The sequence below is a fragment of the Talpa europaea genome (assembly GCF_964194135.1).
Source record: "Talpa europaea genome assembly, chromosome: 14".
Taxonomy (NCBI): Eukaryota; Metazoa; Chordata; class Mammalia; order Eulipotyphla; family Talpidae; genus Talpa; species Talpa europaea.
The window spans coordinates 49,555,878-49,575,571 of NC_140082.1; the positions used below are offsets into that span (position 1 = coordinate 49,555,878).

General features: G+C 42.7%; 1 protein-coding gene across 2 annotated transcripts in view; it reads left to right on the forward strand.

The window, feature by feature from the left end:
• ACTN2 (actinin alpha 2) overlaps positions 1 to 19,694 on the forward strand; it is a gene marked incomplete at its 5' end in the record, with an annotated part of 72,063 nt that overhangs the window by 45,550 nt on the left and 6,819 nt on the right. For both annotated transcript variants that reach the window (XM_084253110.1, XM_084253109.1), the window contains 9 exons: positions 828 to 920; positions 2,621 to 2,851; positions 5,958 to 6,105; positions 8,571 to 8,721; positions 11,578 to 11,686; positions 13,040 to 13,180; positions 15,281 to 15,463; positions 17,992 to 18,126; positions 19,015 to 19,194. In XM_084253110.1, the coding sequence (XP_084109236.1) occupies positions 828 to 920; positions 2,621 to 2,851; positions 5,958 to 6,105; positions 8,571 to 8,721; positions 11,578 to 11,686; positions 13,040 to 13,180; positions 15,281 to 15,463; positions 17,992 to 18,126; positions 19,015 to 19,194 (1,371 nt within the window). The remainder of the gene's footprint in view (positions 1 to 827; positions 921 to 2,620; positions 2,852 to 5,957; positions 6,106 to 8,570; positions 8,722 to 11,577; positions 11,687 to 13,039; positions 13,181 to 15,280; positions 15,464 to 17,991; positions 18,127 to 19,014; positions 19,195 to 19,694) is intronic.

A 19,694-nucleotide genomic window follows, 5' to 3' on the forward strand; every position in this document is an offset into this window, starting at 1 on the left:
CTTCCAATTTTTTATTTGGAGGATCCTCACAGATTGGGATGGCCAGATTAAGTGTGATCCTCTTAAGACCATCACCTGCAATAGTGATAACTGGGTTTTAGAGGTGAGGCTTTGGGACAGGCTGGAGGCCTGGGAGCACAGATGGGCAAGTTGCTCTTTTTGATTCATCATATGCTCATGACTCCAGGCCCTTTGCCACACCTAGGCCAAGTTTCCCTCCACAGAATGGTGATAGAGAATTATTTATGACCTCACTGGCTCTTCATGTAGGTTAAACAAAGTCCTAAGGCCAATTCAGCTCAGTAGGAGGCTCCCATCTCGTGAGTTCTACAGATTCATTTCAGGAGAAAGGGGCTTCAGTGGTTCCAAGTGCAGTGACAGGTATTCAGGACCCTATTTTCACCTTGATTTCAATGACCAATGTTATTCAGAGAGTTCTCGCCTCTAGGTATGAGATAGCAGAGGGCTTAGATGGATTCTCAGGGACTGAAGTTTTTTGTTTCCCTGACCCGTATATATTTTCATTACTAACTTGCTTTTTTTTTTTTTTTTACAAGGCTTGTGTTTTAGACTAATGGTATCTCCCCATTATTCCCTACAGTATATTCAGCCTGCCGTGTAAGTCTGTGTGAAAACTGTAAAAAAGGTGTGAAATGATTCATAGTAATAAACAGCAATATCCTCAATCTTATTCCACCCTAATCTAGAATCTGCACTATTTACAGCACTCCATCTCCCTCATTACCTCTCATGCCCTGCCACCCTCAGTTTTGTGTCTGCTCATCCCTGTCGACAGAGCTGTCCTGTTTACCTATTGTGTTTTACAGGCTGAGACAGCGGCTAACAGGATATGTAAGGTTCTTGCTGTGAATCAAGAGAATGAGAGGCTGATGGAAGAATATGAGAGGCTAGCAAGTGAGGTAAAGGAAATGGGTTCCCTGCAGTCCTGTCCATACCCACCCAGAGGGTGAGGCACAGAGGGTGAACACGGGCCGTCAATGTTTTTTTCTTCTTTGCATTTTTCATCTCAGACAGAATAAAAGTAGGAATGTACACTTGATCTCAGCGCTTGTTCACTTTGCAGTAATAAGATTACTAGAGCAAAGTATTCCCGATGGCCTTTTTTAACCATACCGAAGTACAGAGCTGGTCTGCATGTGTTAGGGAGCAGACTATGATGCCACTCTCAGCTGTGCAGCACCCCCAGGGTCAGACTCTCCTAGACAACATTGCATTACTTGTTTTTTTACTGCTTTGTTGGTTACTGATGTCACATAGGGTGTTCTCCGTGTTCAGAAGCCTTGCTCCATACAGTGACCCAGCAGCAAAGAAACTTGCCCAGCCTATTGTGAGACATGGCTCAGTCTTGGGTGTGTCTATAACTTTTGAGAGGGAAATATGGGGAAGACAGAACTGCTCCCCTCACCCTCATTCAAGATACTTGAAGATGAGTTTTTATGAATCTGTTCTACAACTCTTCAGCCAAATTTTTGGTTATAATTGTATAGTATATAGTATAAAGAGAAACTTTATCACTTGCACTACATGATTTTCCCCAGACAAATTAGGGGCTGAGTTAGGTTCACAACCATATCCTCTCTCGATTGAACAGTCACAGTGACACATATCAGAGACCAAATCATTTGTGCTGTTATCTAAATTAACTGATACTTGGTCTATAATGGGAAAAGTATCAGGCTGCTTAGACTAAATCTTCCCAAGTAGTGGATGAATCCTATCAAATGATACTGAGTTTATATTTTTATGCTGCTGCTTTGGGAAAATTTTGGGGTCACCTTTAAGACCAAAGATCAATTTCAGGGTTGATCAAGACCAAAAGATACACAATTCTCAGTAATTATATGCTTCCTCTTCTCACTTGATCATTCATTTATTCTCTTCAAACCCTTAGAGTGTAGGTATATCACCACTTTAATTCTCATCTGCCCAAGTGATCATAAGTATAAATTATTAGTGACTGGCTTTTCAGCCGGTCATTTCTAAGGCCTTGGTAGTAATTTAAGAGAAGGGGGTGTACTTCATTCTGAGGAATTCACTACCACTTTTACTGTACCATGAATTTTCCTTGAAAAGCTGATATTAAAATTTACTTTGGCTTTAAGTCAATATTTTAAATGATTTACAATACATAGCCTAGTAAATAAAGTCACTAGATTTGAACCTTTTAAAAATTAAATACATTTTAAGGTAAGTTCAGTTTTTTGCAGATTTTATTCTACCATGTCAGGATTTGTTGTTTTTTTGTTTTTTTTTTCTTTCATTTCCAGGCTCCATCCAGCATTTGTCTGCTAATGTCTGGTCCCCGAGTTTCCTGTAAATGTCACATTTTTGTATAAAGTGACTCGTGTTTACTATAAGTTTTTGACCTCTCTGTGGTATCATTGGGGAGATCATGAGTGTCCATGGCTGGACTCTGGTTTTCCTTCATGCCACAGTTCGTAGTGGTGGGTTTCCTCTCCTTTTTGTCTGGGGTGTACAGTCCTATTTCTGTCATTTTAGGGACATTAAGTTAATCCACTCCAAATGATTAGGTGCCTCTGTTTTTTAACTAGAGGCAGTTCAGTGGTGTTTTCAGCAGTATTTTTGTGTTTGGGAGCAGCTTTTGGAATGGATTCGTCGCACCACACCCTGGCTGGAGAACCGGACTCCCGAGAAGACCATGAAGGCCATGCAGAAAAAGCTGGAGGACTTCCGGGATTACCGCCGGAAGCACAAGCCCCCTAAGGTGCAGGAGAAGTGCCAGCTGGAGATCAACTTCAACACCTTGCAGACCAAGCTGAGGATCAGCAACCGGCCTGCCTTCATGCCCTCCGAGGGCAAGCTGGTGTCGGTGAGTAGCCTAGAGTCAGAAGCCCTCCTGGTCCTCAGGGAAGCCCTCTTCTTTCCACAACCCCCCTTTTCTGATGGTTGCCTGAAAAGGAGGAATTGTCTTCTCTGATCTCAATTAAGGAATATATTGATAATTCTGTCCCTGTAAACACTTCAGTCTTGTTCTATTTTTCCCTACTGTCAAGCAGTTTTTGCCTTCTCCCTGCTGTTGGGTGGTGCCTGACGGTGAGCAGATCTTCAGTAGACTGGAATGAATGATTCTTGTCTTCTCCTCCCCCTTTCACGACCTGCCTCATCTTCCCTCCCCAGACCCATCAGCATCTAGACTGTGTGCCTCTCTTCCCTGCTGTTACACCTTCTCCAGGCCTTACTGCCACCTTTATTTCCCTCTCTTTGCTGCATCAGTTTCCCTCTCTCTATTGAGTTGCTCACAACAGCACACTGAAGCACTCCAGATCTGCTCAACACATATCATAACCTTCTATGACTTCACAACATATTAGAGCAATGTTTTCCCACTCCTCTTTTAAACAGAACATCTAGAAAGAATTCTTTCTGGAACTGATTGATCCTCAGTTCCTCTCTGCTCCTGTTCTTCTTTCGTTCTTCAACCTACAGTATTCTGCCTTCTGTCCCTCCCTCCACTGAGACCTTTCTTGTCAGAATCAGTGGAATCAGTATTGACAATCCACTTATGGCTTTTATAGTCATATTCTCTGTAATTTTTTTTAAAGATTTATTTATTTTTATACAAGAACCAGGGTACAGGCTAGATGCACAGGAGGGTGAGAGGATTCACCAGACAAAGTAGGAAACAGAACAGGCAGACTGACGAAATACACTGCTGAGGGGAGCAGCGGGTGAGACAGGAGAGGTCTGCTTCGCCATGTGGGATTCTCACTGGCCAGCCAGGATTGAACCCGTGCAGCAGAGGCCGCGCACAGCTTCACAGTGCAGCGCTCAACCGCCTACGCCACCAGGGAGGCCCCATATTCTCTGTAATTTTGAATCTGTTAACACTTGCCTCCTTTTTCAAATGACTTCCACTCTTGAACTTACTGTTTTCTTCCTACCCCACCATCAAGTCTTTTCAGTCACTAGCAAAACCTGCTGCTCCTCCTGAGTGAGGTTTGATGCTCCTGGCCTGTAAACCTTCTATTCTATCTTTACAGCCTCCAGGTGATCTCATCCAGGCCTGTGGCTTTAGTTGCCACATAGAGTGCCCATGTCTCCCAAATTCTACCACTTCAGCTCTGAGTTCTCCCAAGTTCCAGGCTCACCTGGCTGCTTGGATGTCTTCAAAGCATTTCAAACCTAACATAGCCAAGAGTCCTGAGGCCATGTTGTTCGTATTAGTATCTGGCATCACATTCCCCATTTGTCCCTAAGTGTCATCCTCTATTCTCCTCTCTGGTACTTTCTTTCTTTCTTTTTTTTTTTTAAGATTTATTTATTTTTGCATACAAGAACTGGGGTACAGGCCAGAGGTGTGGGGGGTGAGAGGAGTCACCAGAGACAGAGTGGGGAACAGAACAGGCAGATCGACTGAAATACACTGCTGAGGGGAGCAGCAGGTGAGTTAGGAGAGGTCTGCTACTCCATGTGGGTAGCTCCCTGGCTGGGGGTTGAACTGCTGCAGCAGCTGCAGACAGCTTCATAGGTTACATCTTAACCCCTTGTGCCACCAGGGAGGCCCTCTGGCACCTTCTTGCCTCCAGTTCCTCAGCCAGTATCACTGACTCTATTTCTAAATTATGTCTAAATCTCTGCCCTTCTCTCCACCTCCACTGCCCTGGCCTTATGCCAAGTGGCCATGGTCTTTTCCTAGACCTGACAACTTCTCTGGCTCTTCTTTTTCTTTTGGCCCTAAAATATATTCTCTACACAGCAGGCTCTTGTCATCTTTTTAAAATGCAAATCAGAGTGTGTCTCCCTATTTCTCACCCCGCCTCCCCTCCTTGCAAAATAGTCATTATCCTGGCCCATAGAATCCATATGACCTGACCCCAGCCCTCACCACCTCACTGCCTGAGTTGCTTGTCTGCCCCTCCCTGGCTCTGTGGCTGCATAGACCTGCTGTACTGTTTTCCACACAGGGAGCACTTCCCTCCTCTGCCTTTGGGCTGATTCCCTTGACCTGGAGTGCCCATTCCCTACTTCTTTACATAACTGGTTTTCTATGATTGAGGTCCTGACTCAGATGCCACCACCCTAGAGTGGTTTTCTCTAAGTAACCTGCAGAAGGGACCAGTGACACTGCCTCCCCCACCAGCGGCTCTCAGCATCACTTGACCCTGTTTGGTTTTTCCGTCATAGCATATTGTTCATTACTTATTCATTGTCTTTCTTTCTTGATAATTATGGAAGTTACATGGAGACAAGGTACCTCATAGGTATTGTTTGCTCTCTTAAAGTCTCTGCCTCGTGCCTGGTGCATGTGTGATGCCCAGGATATAGTTGTTGACTGCTGACAGGCCGGATGATGGAGGCCAAGTTCTTGAGTAAGAGTCATTTTGAATTGAGTCACTCTGAGGCTTCATCTTCATCTGGCTAGAAAATTAAGGCCTTTTCAGCCTCTGTCCACATCGAGAGAAGTATCAGGCACTTGTTAGCTAATGTGAACAAACTATAATTTTTTTTTATTTAAGGATTTAATTTATACAAGAACCGAGGTACAGGCCAGATGCGCGGGAGGGTGAGAGGATTCACCAGAGGCAGAGCAGGGAACAGAACAGGCAGACTGATGAAATACACTGCTGAGGGGAGCAACGGGTGAGACAGAGAGGTCTGCTACACCATGTGGGATTCTCGCTAGCCGGCCGGGCTCGAACCCGCACTATAGAGGCTGCAGATAGCTTCACAGTGCAGCGCTCAACCACCTGCACCATCAGGGAGGCCCTATAATTATTTTTTTTAAAGGCCCTGGTGATAATTAAGACATTTAGAAGCCAAACAGTTGGCTAGATACTGGGGAGGAGCGTATGAAGGTAGGCAAGGAAACAAAAAAAGCAAAACAGTGTCAAACATGCAGTGAAGGGGATTTGTGGAGGGAACCCAGGAGGCCCAAGTGTAAGGAACGTGCCTCCGCTTGTCCTCTTACATCCCAGGACATCGCAGGTGCCTGGCAGAGGCTGGAGCAGGCGGAGAAAGGTTACGAGGAATGGTTACTCAATGAGATACGGAGGCTGGAACGCTTGGAACACCTGGCGGAGAAGTTTAAACAGAAGGCTTCCACGCATGAAACGTGGGCTTACGGTAAGTCAACCAGATTCCCCATGGGTTTTGAAGAATCAGACTTGCTCTGTGGACAGACCCACAATGTGCAATTACTGTCATGTCCCTAACATCTGTGACTCTTTGGGCCAGTGCCCTCGCTCCTCCTTGCTCTGCTGCCTTAGTACTAAATTTCTTTAAGAGGTGAATATGGGGCCTCCCTGGTGGCATAAGGGGTTAAGATGCAACCTATGAAGCTGTCCGCAGCCACTGCAGCATGAGTTCCATCCCCGGCCAGGGAGCTACCAACATGGCACAGCAGACCTATCCTGTCTCGCCTGCTGCTCTCCTCAGCAGTGCTTTCGGTCTGTCTGCCTGTTCTGCTCCCCACTCTGTCTCTGGTGAATCCTCTCACCCCCTCTCATCTCTGGCCTGTACCCCAGTTCTTATATACATAAATAAACAAATCTTTTTTTTAAAGATTTATTTTATTTATATAATAGCTGGGGTACAGGCCAGAGGCGTGGGAGGGTGAAAGGATTCACCAGAGACAGAGTGGGGAGCACAACAGGCAGACGGGACTGAAAGTACTGCTGAGGGGAGCAGCGGGAGAGACAGGAAAGGTGTGCCACGCCATGTGGGCATCTCCCTGGCCGACCAGGAATCGAACCTGTGCTGCAGAGGCTGCGGACAGCTTCACAGTGCTGCACTCAACCTGCTGTGCCACTGGGGAGGCCTAATAAATAAATCTTTAAAAAAAAAGAGAGGTGAAAAAAAAAGAGGTGAATATGAATATTTATTTTCTAATAAAGCAGATCATGTGCTTTTTTAAAAAAAAGCACTAGAAATAATTCTTCCCATTTTTTTTTCCTTCTAATAAACTTACTGTTCTTTTGAAATGTAAAAAAAAAAAAGAAAAAATTCTTCCCACACTTACCTCCATAGGGTCTGGCTTCCTCCTGTTTTCCCCCACATTTTTCTTTTTGATTCCAAAGTGTCTATTCAGTTCCTAACTGTGGATCAGGCAGCCCTGACCCAGATACTTCTGCAAACAGAATGTTTATTAAATGCCATAACGTAATATAATTTCCCACTCACAAAATCTGCCTGGAAAGGAAAAATACAGTATCTTAACTTCCTTATTTCACTCTGATGCATTCTTTTAGGACATGCAAACATACGTGTTCCTATAACCATGATTCTATGGCCATAATATTTTTTTGACTGCTGTTTGCTGAGGTAGAAGAACAAAGTATGCTCCCTATTACTTAATAATCTATTTTGAGAAAGATCCAGAGCTTCCTCTCACTTCCCCATTCCCTTTTGCTGTATTATTGTTTGATTATTGATCTCTAGTGGCAGTTTTGGACAGTTACAGGTGTGGACCTGGAGCTGAACAGATTGGGGTCCCAGCCCTGACATTTCCCAGCTGTGTTCCTTGGACAAGTTGTTAACCTCTCAGTGCTTCGGGTCCTTTTCAAATTTGGAATAATAGTCACACCTCTTCATAGAGTTTTGATAAGGATTCATGAGTTCATATTTATAAAGTATTTAAATCATTGTCTGGTACACACTAAGTGCTGAGTTGTCATCATTAAAAATGTGAACACTTGCTTTCTATTTCTAAAGTCTTTTTTTTTAAGATTTATTTATTTATGCATACAAGAGCTGGGGTACAGGCCAGAGGTGTGGGGAGCAGAGTGGGGATCAGAGACAGAGTGGGGAGCAGAACAGGCAGATCCACTGAAACACACTGCTGAGGGGAGCAGTGGGCAAGACAGGAGCGGTCTGCTGCGCCATGTGGGTAGCTCCCTGGTCGGGGATCAAACTCATGCGGATAGCTTCATAGTGGCTGCGGATAGCTTCATAGTGCTGCGTCTTAACCCCTTGTGCCACCAGGGAGGCCCCTGCTTTCTATTTCTAGAACTCAATTCTTAAAAAGTTATCAAACAGGGAGTAAAGGCACATTCAGTGATAGCCACAGCAGTTGCTTAATTTAAGAAAAATTGGGGGGGATATGGGTGGAGAGTCAGAGAGAAACCTTTCCAGTATTATTGGAAAAATAAACACAAGTTACATGTAACCACAGAAAATAAAGTTTTCAACCAAAAAGAATTGGTGTAAAGGCTGACCCATAGGGAGGCAAATACAGTACAAGTGTTTTACCTAATAACTATACCAGGTGATTCTTGTGAGCTAGTAATGGCTAGCTCCACTGATTATCATGCTGGAAAATGAGATATCTGACTTAGTTTTAGGGGGACAGAGGTATCCCCTAAAAGAGGGGACCCCTCTTCTTTATTAGTAACAGGAGCTTTCAGAACGTAGGGTTTTGGGGGCATTGTTAGCATATAATAGTCTGAATTCCAGTTCAAATATTGCCTCCGCCTCTTCAGTCTTGTCATTTTCACCCCCTTTTCTTGATTCTTTGGAGCTTTAACAATCTTGAGACCTTTGCTGACTTTGTGTGACATCAGTCTTCACACCCCCTGCTGTGACCTTTGCAGGCAAAGAACAGATCTTGCTGCAGAAGGATTATGAGTCAGCATCGCTGACCGAAGTCCGGGCTCTGCTGCGGAAACATGAAGCTTTCGAGAGCGACCTGGCAGCACACCAGGACCGGGTGGAGCAGATTGCCGCCATCGCCCAAGAGCTCAAGTACGTGTTTGCAGGCGGCTGCTGACATTCAGCTAAGGCGCCTGCCCTGTGAGCCCCAGGAGCTGTGGGTACAGTGGAAGGATTCCACAGAGAGCTTCCCCAGAGCATTCCCTTGGGAGGGACGTGGGAGGTCTGCCTTTCCTGTACTAAATTTAAAGTGAGCCAAGCTGGAGGATGCTGTGATGGAATTCATCTTGTTTTTAAAGCAGATAAACTCACTTCAGCTTGGCTTCTTTGGTAGTAGTGGGATCCTTGTGTCCTCCCAGCTGGCAGCACCCCCAGTGCCAGCCCAGGCAGCTCTGCTTCTAAGGGGGTGAGAAATAAGCATGGAGGATTAGCTTACCGCTGGGAAAGGTGGCCTCACAGGAGATGGGACCACCTTGCCCCTCCAGAAACCAGAACATGACAGGCATGACTGCCACACCTCATGAGGAGGAGACATTGTGGCATCAATTTTCTTCATCAGCAAATAAGTGCTTTTTGCATGCTTTTTGTTTTATGGGCGAGTCTAGCATGAGATTGAGCCAGGCTATTAGTTCAAGCCCCATTGGAGTTTTCCAGCCCCTGCTCTGGGCCAGGTACAGCCTCTGCTTGGGCCACCCTCTGGGTGAGAGACTGCCTCTCACCTTTCTCAGTTTCTAAAGCTTTCTTTTAAGACCTTGCTCTCTTTTGATCCAACAAAATTCAACTCCATACTCCTTTCGATCCCATTATAATCAATGATATCTGCACAAGTTTTAGGACTTGGCACATAACAATTCAATTTTTAAGAATTGTTTATGTGTTACCTTTGAAAAGTCTCATGTTTCACACTTGTGGCTCCAGCAAACTCTTCAATTAATATATGTCCCTATTTTTAGACTTATGCAAATAAGCCTTTCTATTATTTTATTTCTAATATGTGATGTTGGAGGTTTGGCTGCTCATTAACAGCTATAAATAACGGGGTGAAAGAAACTCAAGCTATTTAAAGGTCTAGTATAGCTCCCAGAAGTAAGTTAGAATGGTCTAAAGAGTGACTCGTAAAATTTAGGTAATAATTTTATATTGTTACTATTTCTGGTATCCCCAATACCTATTTTTTCATACAGTCAAGAGAGGAAGCACATACCTAATTTTAATCTGTGCTCATCTTACTGTTATTAACATCTCTGTCTTCTTTCCCTTTCCTAAAATATAAATTAAATGTTTGTGCAGCTCTCAAAGTGCATACAAAAATAGTATTCACAGCTATGTGTAAACCCCAACCTTAAAGCAGAAATGTGTACAAGTATTGGGTGTGAGTTACAGAAAATGGGGACTAGTGTGTTCACTAAACATAACCATGGAGAGGGAAGCAGGGGAATCTCCAGGTGGATTAGTAGAAGGATTCCTAGGGCTTGGTTTTTGAGGTGTTTTGTCTCTTTAATATTCATATTTTATAGAGCCATCCCCTTTTCACTTTGTATTCAAAACTGTGCAAATTGCTAGAATTCCTGGTTATTTTGGGCTTTGGGGTTATAACTACAAGCACAAGTATCTTTGTGTATCTCCATCTCGTGAAGTGCACGCATATGTAGACAATTATTTGTAAGAGCTGGACAAGCTTACGTTAGGTGATAGTGAGCTTTTACCACCTGAGAGAGCATTCAAACCCAACCACACGTATCACCTTGATTCAGGAACAGAAACAATAACATTCGATAAGGAGAAGTTAGTATTATTTACAAGGGGAAAAAAACAAGTAATGAACAACCACTCCTTTAATATAAGGTTGAAAGGAGAAATAAACTTAAGCTTCAGGGGAATGAATTTGGTAGGATAGGAAGGGAATTCCTAAAAATTCTCTTCTCTTGGCCTGTTTTTAAAGTCTCCTGAAGATGTGTTTAAGCCTCTGTGAGGCTCACTTTCCACTAACTCAAACGGTGATTTGTACCAGATTCAGACTTTGTGCCCAAGTCTTCTAGTTGAGAATTTCTTTAATAGTGAATTTAAATTATTTCACCTTGTAAAGGCCCTGTTAGGACTTATAGACAGGGCTGGTGAGGACGAGTACTTAGTAAGAAATCATTTTGTTCTTATTTGTTACACTTGTGGCTTAAGACAATTTAAAACCTTTTTGTCTGAAGAACAAGGACTCTGCTCTGCCAGGCTTTACAAGTCCTTCCAGTGCAGGTAAAGTCGAAGCGCCACTTCTGGACAGGAGGCTCTGCCCAGTGGTGAATCCCTTGCCCTTCAAGAGCAGCCAAGGACATAGTGGGGTGCAAGCTGATACTCCACCCCGCCTTCTGCTCGTTTTGATGTTCCAGTCACTGTGGCTTCAGTGCAGCCCACAGGACTGCCCTCCAGGTCAGATAGTTGGCTTCATTTGCAGGTACATTGCCACTTAAAAATAATGTCTCTCTAGCGAAACAAAAATAATCAGACAACTATAAATCAGAGACACTTGGCAGGAGAGGGAGAGGGAGAGGGTGGGAGGAGTACAAGGGACTAAGGTGATGGTGCATGGGTGAATTGGTGGTGGAAATTTTATGGGGACTATACCTGATATAAAATAGATACAAATAAAAAAATTAATTATAAAAAAAATATGTCTCTCTGGAGCCTGGCCAAGAAACACATGGAGAATCGAGTTAGCCTGCGACACTGAGAAGACAGTATTTCTCTCTTTTTAACAATCTGTTGACCACAAGAGTTTTACTAATTCTTGTAATAATTCAGAGAATAGTGATCATGTTGGGGATGGTGACGAGGAAGAAAATCCTGAAATCATCTGCTAGTTTTTCATTATCTTAAAAAAATTATCTGTTTATTTTTAGCCTATTTCCATTTATCCACATATCTGGGAAAGTGAATTTTTATTTTCTCTTCTAATAGTGAACTGGACTATCATGATGCTGTGAATGTCAATGATCGCTGCCAGAAAATCTGTGACCAGTGGGACAGACTGGGCACGCTTACTCAGAAGAGGAGAGAGGCCCTGGAGGTGATGGAATCTTTCAGTTGAGGCTAACTAAGTCACTGTATCCAACCTTTTTTTTTTTCCTGCAACATTTTGTGTATAAAACAAAATAGCTAGTGAAAGACAGTATGAGAAGCAGTGCGAAAAGGGAAATGAAAAGTTGGTAGCCTTGTACTATCACTTACCCACACAGCAAGGAAATGTACTTTTAAATTAAAAAAAAAAAAATCCAGGGATAATGAGATTATGGTTAACACCTGTTTCACATCAAGTAGTAATTACGGTGAATTTCTAAAATCCTTTTATAAGAATATATTGAGCTGTATGACTAAGTCAGGAACTCAAGAATAACTTGAGATGTGCAAAGGGGAGAGGGTAACAAATGTTGCAGTAAGGAAAAAGTTGATATGAAGCAGAATCAGGGCGAATTTGCCCTTATCCTAGAATAAGACTTGATAGACAGTACTAAGTAGCTAGTGTTTAACTGTACCTAATTACCTTTCACTATGGAAGACTCACACAATGCGAAGGAAAGCCTCATTTCCCAGTTTTCTGAGTCTTTTTACCCTGACTCAGATAAAATTTTTTAAATACATGAGATCACATTTCCTAATGCCAAATGACTGTCACATATCCACCCAAGGAAAGAAGTGTTGGGACAGGGGAAGGGCCACCAAGCCTGTACTGAAGGCAGTGCAAATATTTTAGAAAAGGATTAAAAAAAAAAAAAGAATATAGTTGTATAAGACTTACAGATGGGGGATGTGTTCCCTCTCTGCTCCCCATCGTCTCTGCAATATGAACAAGCCTAGTATCATTCTCAGTTGCTGGGAGCCATGTGTTTTCACATGCCCTTAAAGGCCAAAGAGGACCCCTAACTTAAATCCTGAATGAGGATTTGAGAACATTAAACCATAGTTCCTTCTGTCTTCAGTCTGTAAGTCCTTTGGAAAAGGGATGCATCTCCTGTGTACACTGTTGATGATGAAATGATGAAGATGCCCTGAATTTCCTGTTGTTTAGCATGCTTAGGGAATCAGGCCCTCTAACTTCTTTAGCTGAAAGCAAGTTACATTCTAACCTTTGTGGAGTCTCAGATTTCAAAAAAGTAGCATTTAGCGGAGCATATTAAGTATTTTGAAATAAGGCTACCTGAATGTTATTAAAGCCTTCTTTGATTCAGGATGCACTTCAGAGAACTGCAAGGCTCAGCCTAATCATTTGACATGAGTTAATCTTTTGTGTATACTAGAGATGGATGAAAGCATTGCGATGAAAAAAATCTGAGATAATAGTTTATTACTCTGAAATAGGCATGTTGACATTTTCATAGATTAAATCTATGATGACACTTGCTTTTATTTATCTAATCTTCAGAGAACTGAGAAATTGCTAGAAACCATTGATCAGCTTCACCTGGAGTTTGCCAAGAGAGCTGCTCCTTTCAACAACTGGATGGAAGGCGCCATGGAGGACCTGCAAGACATGTTCATTGTCCACAGTATTGAGGAGATCCAGGTGATTGGACCCCAGCCATGCACTCTTGCTGCACTAGAAATGAATTGTAATTTAAAAAACTTAGAGAGTGCTTTATTTTTTTTTAATCTATGCATACAAGAACTGGGGTGCAGGCCAGAGGTGCGGGGGTGGTGAGAGGATTCACCAGAGACAGAGTAGGGAGCAGAACAGGCGGATCTACTGAAATGTTGAGGGGAGCAGAAGGTAAGACAGGAGAGGTCTGCTATGCCATGTGGGTTAATTCCCTAGCCGGGGATCGAACTCATGCCACAGTGGCTGGCAATAGTTTGACAGGATAATGCTGAGACTTTAACCCCTGCACCACCTGGGAAGCCCCTGTTTCTGTTTCTGTTTCTTTTTTTACTAAAAGCAATGTGACTAGAACACCCAAATCAACCATTTGAGTTTTGGCTTAGAAATGCATATACTGGGGCCTCCCCGGTGGCGCAGCGGTTGAGCGCTGGGTTGCGAAGCTGCCCGCAGCCTCTGGAGCGCCAGTTCAATCCCCGGCTGCTCCCCGGCCACCGGAGCAGGGTCCCACATGGCGCGCAGACCTCTCCTGCCGCCCGCTGCTCCCCTCAGCAGTGTACTTCGGTGCTTCTGCCTGCTCTGCTCCCTGCTCTGGCTCTGGTGAATTCTCTCACCCTCCCGTGCTTCTGCCTGTACCCAGTGCTTGTATGTATAATAAATAAATAAATCTTTAAAAAAAAAAAAACTGAAAAAAAAAAAAAGAAATGCATATACTACTCTTTGTTGCAATTAAATTAACATCGATGAGAGAGAGTACGTACATGACAAAGGAACTGGTCTTGAAAAGTGAACGTGGAATCATTGAACAAAACAGACATCTATGCTCTTGGAGTTATTCATGGAAAGTTATGAGTTTTTGACTGCTAAGTTACAACTTTGCAAAATGCATGTATATTACTACAGAGTTTATTAGATCCTAAAGCACAAGAAACCAAATCAGCACCTTCTGCCTCTCATAATCCAAAATGTTCTGCTTATAATTTCTGGAACTTCGAAGTTGGAAATAAGACTTCTAAGTGGTCTTGTTAGGGAGGAGAATTACTCTCAAATTGCCATGACCCAACTTATTTAGAGACCATTATACAGTGAATTTGATGTGTATCAAACTATGAAGAGGAGATATTTTTAAATTCTTTTTTTGTGAAAAAGAACAGGTGATTTTCTGTGAAAGAGATAGGTCATCTAAAAGAATCCAGATATAATAGGAAGTACTGAAGGTTAGGTTGTAAACCCATACCCCACTACCAAAGGGTATCCAAGAAGGGTTTATACCTGCTTGTAGGGGGACAGAAATGATTACTTTGTTGAACATTGTATTTGTCTTCTGAAAGAGGCTGGGATAGTGTTACTTGCATGCATCCGTCAGCAGAGGTTAGCAACCTACAATCATATTTTTGGAATGAGACTTCTAATTTTGCCTTGGAAGCCATAGTTGAAGCTTTTAGGAGTTACATGTTTAGTGAAAGGTGTGCTGGCAACCTGCCCACTGGAATACCTAAAGTGCAGTTGGCTTTGTGTTTGAAGGTGGTTCATGTGGCCTCTGGGTTCACCTGAATTGCAGAGGCCACTCTTGTTCATGTTAGCTCAAAGGATAGGTTTGTTCATGGAGAGCCTTGGGGAAAATAGTTGGTTTCTGTGGCCTCTTCTTTTCAGGGAGCAGTAATATACATCCTAATGGTCTTTATGTTTAAAGGCAGCAAATGTTAGGTTCTTCTGTTGGATGACAGAAGCAAAACTGGTCACTGGAAGACAGCTAAGTTACATTCTACTTATCAGTGGAGGGTAAGACTAAAACAAAAGCTTGTTGAGAGCAAACATGATATTTTTTTAAAAAGAAAACAGTTGCTTTTTTGAAGACTTTTGGCTAATAACTATCAAACAGTCATCATGATATCGTTTCCCATTTTCAAAGAACTGAACTTTTGTGTACCAACCAAATAGTTTTTCTAAAACATCAAGAGTGTTTTCTCTGAGAGCTTCATGCAGTCGTAAATGCAGGGAGGGAATAGCCACTCTTTTAATATTAGCACTAAAGTAAATCGGGTTTTTCCTACTCTGTTTCTGCTTTAGAGTCTGATCACTGCCCACGAGCAGTTCAAGGCCACGCTGCCAGAGGCAGATGGGGAACGGCAGTCCATCATGGCCATCCAGAATGAGGTGGAGAAAGTGATTCAGAGCTATAACATCAGGATCAGCTCAAGCAATCCCTACAGCACTGTCACCATGGATGAGCTCCGGAGCAAGTGGGACAAGGTGGGTGACAGGATTGGTGTGGGGCCTTCTCGAAGATGAGGATGAGGGAAGAGGTAGGACCTTGGTGAATCAGAGGAACCTAGAGATTTTTCGTCATAGTCAGGATTCCACAACTCCCCCCCCACCCAAATTACACACATGAGTTCCAGTGAACACTGAAATGCCATTCAGCAGCTTCTGGAGTTTGTGAGGAAAGAAAATAGAGATTATTTACCTAAAAGATCTTGTAAATGTGGGCAAAATCAGTGCAGATGTGATATTGTTATTATAAAGGAACTATTTTTAAAACCCTAGCTGCAAATTCGGTGGAATCAGCTTCCTTATAGTACTTCATTAAGAATTTTCAGAATATGGAATAGACATGTCCCAAATGTGTGAATTTCAAATGCAGAAAAATTGCTTAGAACATTATACCTAGGAAACTAAAGTATTCTTACTAATTTGCTGCATCTTCAATTTTGAGAAACGTCCACTAATTTACTTCTAGTCAAAATGGGATCATTTGAGCCTTTTTGGTCTCAGTAAGAAAACTTTATATTTCACAGTTTAAAACACAACAGAATCATCTCATTATGAGATTATTAGCATACTGAGCATATGTATTAGCAGATCTATAGTCTAAAATATAGTTTTTAAGCAATAAGCCCACCACATGGATTTGAAGTGACTTCCTGTAAAAACACACATGCAACAATTGTTTAGTTGTAAGCAATGAACAAGGGAACAAAAAAAAAAAAAGGTATGGGGAAAAGGAGAGGTTCATCTGGGAGATGGTACAGGAGTTAGTTACTGCTTTTGAACTTGAAATTTAGCTCTGGTTTTCTGACTGCCAAGGTAAAAAGGGAAGTATACATGTCAAGCCAAGTAGTTTCCTTTAGTTATAAGGTAAATTGGCCACAGGGAGTTTTGTAAAAGGGGTCTTGAGTAATAATGTTGTTAGCACCAGTTTTGCAGAAAACTCAAAATACTTTCTTTTGTGTAATAAGCTTTTACGTGTATCTATACATTAAATATATATATATATGTAAAACCTAGAATACATCCTTAGTATTTCTTTTTCTTTTATGAAAGTTACATTTTCAAAGTAGATAGTTTAATTGTTTTGTGGAATTTAAAATAAGGATTGTGGTGTTTCCTCATTAAATTCATGGATGCATTTTTCATAGTGTTGTTGAAATATATTTCATATGTCATAAAATCAACTCACTTAACATATACAGTTTAGTGGTCCTTTGTATAGTCAGAGATTTATAACCAGCACTACTAATTTTAGAACTTTTTTCTAAAATTGAGATAATATTGGTTTCCAATGTTGTTTGTGTTTTAAAAGTGTAGATAGATTTACACCTTCAGGTGTTGTTACCACACCAACCACCCAAACACCCATAGTCCACCACTGTAGTCCATTGTGCTCCTCCCTCCTTGCTCTTGCCTCTCCACCTCCCACTCTGGTGGCCTCAGTTTTACAGTCTACTTTCTAGAGTTAGTTTTAGGGTTAGTTTGGCTTTATTTCCCCCTTTGTTTGGTTTCTCTATACTCCACAGGTGAGTGACACAATGTGGTATTTGCCCTTTTCCAGGTTTACTTAGCTTAGCATAAGCCCCACTAGTTCAATCCATCTTGCTGCAAATGGCAAGCGTTTATCTTTTTTGATAGCTGAGTAGTAGTCCATGGGGATTATATATCACATCTTCCTAATCCACTGTTTGGGCATTTAGGTTATTTCCATAGCTTGGCTATTGATAATAGTCCTGCAATGAACATAGGCATACTTCAAATTAGTGTGTTTATATTCTTCAGGTAGACACCTTGGCATGGAATTGCTAGGTCATATGGCCAATCCATTTTTAATCTCTTGAGAAACCTCCATACTGTTTTCTATAGAATGTGAACCAGTCTATAATCCTACCAACAGTGCACAAGAGTTCCTTTTCCTCCACATCCTTCTTGTTTCTGTACTTTTGATATGGACTATACATATAAAAAAAGAAGTAGTGATATCTGTACATGACATTGTGAAAGGCAAACAATAATTGTCACACGATTATGTCTATGATTTCTAATGTGAGAAAGTCACAGTACTGTTAAATACTACTATGGTAAATATGCTGTCCATACACATGGTTGAAGGAAATGCTAACTTTCAGTAAGAGTTCATAAAAATAAAGGTGTCAGTTTCTCTCATCAAGTTCATGAATCCTCAGCACTCTGGACCCAGCCCCATAGGGTTAGTGCAGCGTGGCTAGAGGAAAGGCGGTGTTCCTGATGATGACTTACCCAGTCTTTCAGCAGGCACATGGAGGCACTGGATGGCAGTCAAAGCTCAATTGAGCTCTCTCTTTAGTCCCTAGAATAGGGGGCTTCCATTCCCTTCCCCATCCTCCCCATTCCCTCTTCTTCTTCTTCCCCTCTCCTCCACCCCTCAGCGCTCTCATCCCCAGCCACTGTTTGAGCGGTTACCACACCTTCTGTTCATTCCTACTGACTAGAGCTGGCATCTAACCACTGTTGCCCTTGCACCCCAACAGGTGAAGCAGCTCGTGCCCATCCGCGATCAGTCCCTGCAGGAGGAGCTGGCCCGCCAGCACACCAATGAGCGCCTGCGGCGCCAGTTTGCTGCCCAGGCCAATGCCGTTGGGCCTTGGATCCAGAACAAGATGGAGGTAGGTCTTGGCCCTTCAGAGAGCTTTTCACAAGCCTGAAAATGAGTCCCTGGCTTGACACCGCAATGACACTTCTTATGTTGTGACTTCTGCTCACCCCCATTCAGTGTATTGAGAGATACGTTGTGTGTCACTCTGGGCTTTTTACAATCCTTTTTGGCTCCGGGACTTTTGTATCCTGTTTCCCCTGGCGGCATTGGTGAGGAAGTGGGGTAGGGCACTGGGGTGAGCCGTGGCTGTTCATGCTGCCCACTGTTCATCTTGTTGTGAAGAGCAATAGTGAGCTCTTAGTGTTTAACTTCTGTGGGACTGAGATTTTAAAACCTACCCCTGAGGAGGACACGTGAGGAGTTACAAATACTTTGTGTTTTCAGAACATTGGAAAAGTGACACTGATTTCTGGGTTCATTTTATCACCAAAAACAGCCAAGAGCCATTTGTTGGCCAAACTATTTTTCTCCAAACCTCTCTTGTGATGATAAAATGTTAACGTTTTTCTTAAAGAGGAGAACATGTAAAAATACAAGAAATTCTCTAAGACACAGCTGAGGCAGGTGGGGGTCTGACATCTACTTGACGGCTCCACCCCACACCTGCCTTGAGACAGCGCAGCTCCAACCCCAGGAGGCCCCCATGTTCACTGGAAGGCTGCAGTGACTCACTTCTTTTGCATTTGGGGATCTGGGTTGGCTTGTCCCTCATTTTCTAGACCTCAAACTTATTTCATTCTGTGGTACTGGCCTGTTTCCCACTTCAACTGGAAAATCAGCTGAGTATGGCTGTTGTGTCAACATGGGGCATCTGAAGCAGGATCAGGATTGGTGGGCTGCCCCTGACTACCTTAGGGGCACTCACTTGATTATTCTCTTCTGTTTTTGCCTCGCTCAGGAGATTGCCCGGAGCTCCATCCAGATCACAGCGGCCCTGGAAGACCAGATGAATCAACTGAAGCAGTACGAGCACAATATCATCAACTACAAGAACAATATCGACAAGCTGGAAGGAGATCATCAGCTCATCCAGGAGGCCCTGGTCTTTGACAACAAACACACTAACTACACCATGGAGGTACAGGGGCCTGGCGCACCTGCATTGCTGTTGCTTCTAATTGAGACTATTTCACGTTCTCAGGGTGTTTTCTTCCTGGGTTTGTCTCTCTACATTCCTGTGTATAAGTCCTATGAGTATGAAAGTTAGGGATCTCTAAGCTTGTCTTTATCACTACAAATGAAAAGGCTTTGTGATTCCATCAGGCACTATGTAATTGCTGGCCATCATCATGATCATCATCACTGTGACGATGAACTCTTCTTTAGAGAGAGTGTCAGAAATTGGACTGTTACATTTCTACCATTTTCACCCAGTTTGATATCCCTGTCAACCAGTGGTATAATTAAATATAAGCAGGTATAATCTAGCACCCATCCTGCTACTTGGTTAATAAAAGAGATTTCTAGATTTCTAGTAACAGGCTATATTTTGTCTAGTTTATCAACAAAGTGCCAGTTGTCACTGTTAGCAAGCTGGCTGCACTTCTGAGCACTGCCTGCTGCAGAATCTTGCCAGAA